The 3,104-nt window shown below is 39.7% G+C and overlaps 1 protein-coding gene across 1 annotated transcript in view; it reads right to left on the minus strand.

Moving 5' to 3' along the window:
* LOC101852621 overlaps positions 1-3,104 on the minus strand; it is a 9,748-nt gene that overhangs the window by 4,987 nt on the left and 1,657 nt on the right. Inside the window, exons 2-3 of the mRNA XM_005097206.3 lie at positions 1,983-2,148; positions 580-772 (exon numbers count right to left, since the gene is read on the minus strand). Coding sequence (XP_005097263.1) covers positions 580-772; positions 1,983-2,148 — 359 coding nt within the window. The remainder of the gene's footprint in view (positions 1-579; positions 773-1,982; positions 2,149-3,104) is intronic.

Genomic DNA, 3,104 nt, shown 5'->3' on the forward strand with positions numbered 1-3,104 from the left:
GTAAGGACTTCTCTGTTGACATCCACCCCTTGGCCCTCATATGACATTATGCAGTTGCGAGTGCCGTAAAACCTCTACTAAATAAAACTAAAACTAAACCCCTTCACTACCAGGCATTTGTGCAATCCTACAAAACTGCTCAAGCGAGCCTCGGGCCAAGCAGAGTGTTGGAGTTAACAGTTACAAAGTGTTGCTGTTTTGTTTTGCATTTTGTAATGATCATTATTATCTCTTCAGGTCGTCGTTTGAGTCTGTTGTTGTCTATGAGTGGCATGGTGCCAGTTTGCACCAATTCAGACCTTTCTTTTAGCTCACAGAGGTCATACCGAAACCAAGTACAATCGAACCTGTCTCAGACAACCATTCAATGACGAGGAAAAAAGTGGTCGTCTTAGACAGGATGTCCTCCTGGACATTGTCTTTATAATGTTTTAAAACGCTACGGGTTGAAGTAGTGGGAAGTGGCCGTTTGTACAGGTGACTGTCCAGGACAGGTGGTCGTTGGAGCAGGTTAACGACTATATTTCAAAAATCTAAATTGTTAAAACCGCACCAATTCTATTTAAACGTGCTATTTACCTGATTTCTTCGACACTGCAAGATCGTCAGGATTCCCGTTCTGATTCTGCTGCAGGAATTTTTCCTGGGTGATGCACTGGTGTCCCTGGACGAAGCCTTCTAGAGTGACCGGTGCGCAGACTAGGCCATCGTCACAGCGGTCTGTGTTTGGGACTCCGAGTAAGAAGTTAGCTTGGCAAGGCTCGTTCTCCACCTGGCCAACAAGTAAAAGTTCAGTGTTCATCTGGATTTTATAGATTGTAATAATATTACAGGTTGTAAAAAGCATAGAGCTTGCTGTTGAGCGAGGATCTGCGCTGTACAAATGCTGTCTATTATTATTATTATTATTATTATTATTATTATTATTATTATTATGTTAAAACGGAGTGTTCATTAGTCATTTCACCGGCGTATGTGGTGTAGCGGTAAGGAGTTTCGCTATTGCACTCAGGAGACCCGAGCTCGATTTCCCAGTAGGAAGAAATTGTATCGAGTATCTCGGTCTTTTTGCTGTGACGTGGTATATTTTATTATATTAGCTCGGATTGGCCCTGGTAGGCAGCGTGGAAAGCCCGCCATCTAAATGACTTAAATCATGTCGATGGCGGCGTTGAAACATGTTAAGAAAAATAAATCGTAATCACTTGCAAATACGGTTCTTTTTCGATCTGGCTATCAATCAAAAGCCTAATGTTTGTCTTAAGTGTGTTTTTAGGTGTGTGTTTTTTTTACTCGAAGTACTCTTTTGCCATTATTTGCGAATAAGCATTTGAGTGAGACTTTGTTTTCTCAATAAAATATTAGCGAAATGAAACGCTGATAGCTGCAATGAAAAATGTGAGCAAATCTCATTACATGAAGGGACGCTTTCAGATCTTTCATACTTTCGCTTTATGGGGGGCTTGAGAAAGAGAATGTTACAACGTGTTGTTATAGAACAGGGTGGTCTCCTATAAACATTCATCTATCATCGAAATAATATATTATGTAACGGGGGTATTGATTTATTGATTTATTTATTTTATTTATTTGTTTGTTTGTTTGTTTATTTGTTTATTCATTCCTTGGAGATGGGCAATAGTTGTTCTTTGTTTTGTTTGGTTTATGATTGTTGTTGGAATTAGTTTATTCTTTGTTTCTTGTATTTGTTCTTTTTTATAAAATTTTTTCAAGGGGGGTGGGGCTTATTTTTAGCAGGATAATTGGCTAGTGACCTTTCAAAGACTTTACAGAGTCTCCGCTGTAGCTTTAATAGTTTATCAGCTTTATTATATTTCTATTTATACAGTGAATATAAATAGTAACCAGTTACTGTGAGTTGATGTGGTGACCGAAATATTGAAAGCTACACTAGGTGGTTTTGCTAATGTAGCACCAATATCCTCCTCTTTGGCTTCAGCAAAAGACGAACAAGCACTCACCTTAGCACAGATGTCAGTGCATCCGCAAAATCCACCGTTTTTGATGACGCCACCCTTACAGTCAAGCACCTGTTGCTTGACACCCTGGCAGAAGTCTGGAGTGCAGACGATAGCAGACGCTACCGCCACAGTCAGAGAGGCCAAGATAAACCGGAACATGTTGATTCTGCGATTTTGAGGGGGGGGGGGGACAAAAAAGAGGAGGGGTGGTAGAAGGGTTACACGATGAACGGATCAACAGGAAAAAAACCCAGATCATTTCATATGAAGGCTTGGTTTGATGCTTTAAAAAAAGGGGGGTGGGGTAGAAGGGAATGGCCCTTCACTCGAATTTTCCTCACTTCACCCTGGATGGGAATGGGTGCTTTGTCATAGACAGCAAAAGTTTTTTTCGGTATGTGAGTGTTTTAGCACCTCTAAATGGCAGCATGCACCGTAAGCCTTCCAGGAAGTTGAAATTGTTTCTGAATACTATCAGGTCTGCTGGGGTAATGATATAAATATAATAGATGGTAAATCACGAGCTTGTTGTTAAGCGGGGATTTGCGCTAGTGAAATGCTATTTTTTAGTAGTAGTACATTATAATATATAACATAATATACACCACCAACGAATGAGCTGCGTCTATCGCGTGGGGGGACCATCGGTCTATTTGTATCCTTTCGCACTCTTAGTCTACGCCTGATGGGCACTGGGAATATGATTGTACTGTACTCTGAAATAGAACTATGAGTAAAAGTCAAAAAGACAATGAGCTTTTGTTAACTAACGGATATAATGTATTATCATTATGGCCAAAAGCAGCCCATTCGTGGAATTTGAGACAGAATGGTTCTTTACATGATGGTTATTGTAACAGACTCAGGTAGCTTTGGGTTTGATTTTCTCTTTTCTTTGTTTGTATGTTTTGTTATTTGTATTTTAGTTTTTTTCCCCTTTGTATATTGCTTTTGTTGTTGTTATTTTTCTTGTTGTTCTTGTTGTTGTTGTTGTTGTTGTTTGCTTAGGTGCTTTTCGGGGAGAGTCGTTGTTGGTTGTTGTTTTTGTTTTTGTTCTTTTTTTATTGGTTGTTGTTGTTTTTGTAGTTTTTTAGGGGGGGGGGGAGGTGGCTGCCAGTTAGG

The sequence above is a fragment of the Aplysia californica genome, unplaced genomic scaffold (assembly GCF_000002075.1).
Source record: "Aplysia californica isolate F4 #8 unplaced genomic scaffold, AplCal3.0 scaffold00149, whole genome shotgun sequence".
Lineage (NCBI taxonomy): Eukaryota > Metazoa > Mollusca > Gastropoda > Aplysiida > Aplysiidae > Aplysia > Aplysia californica.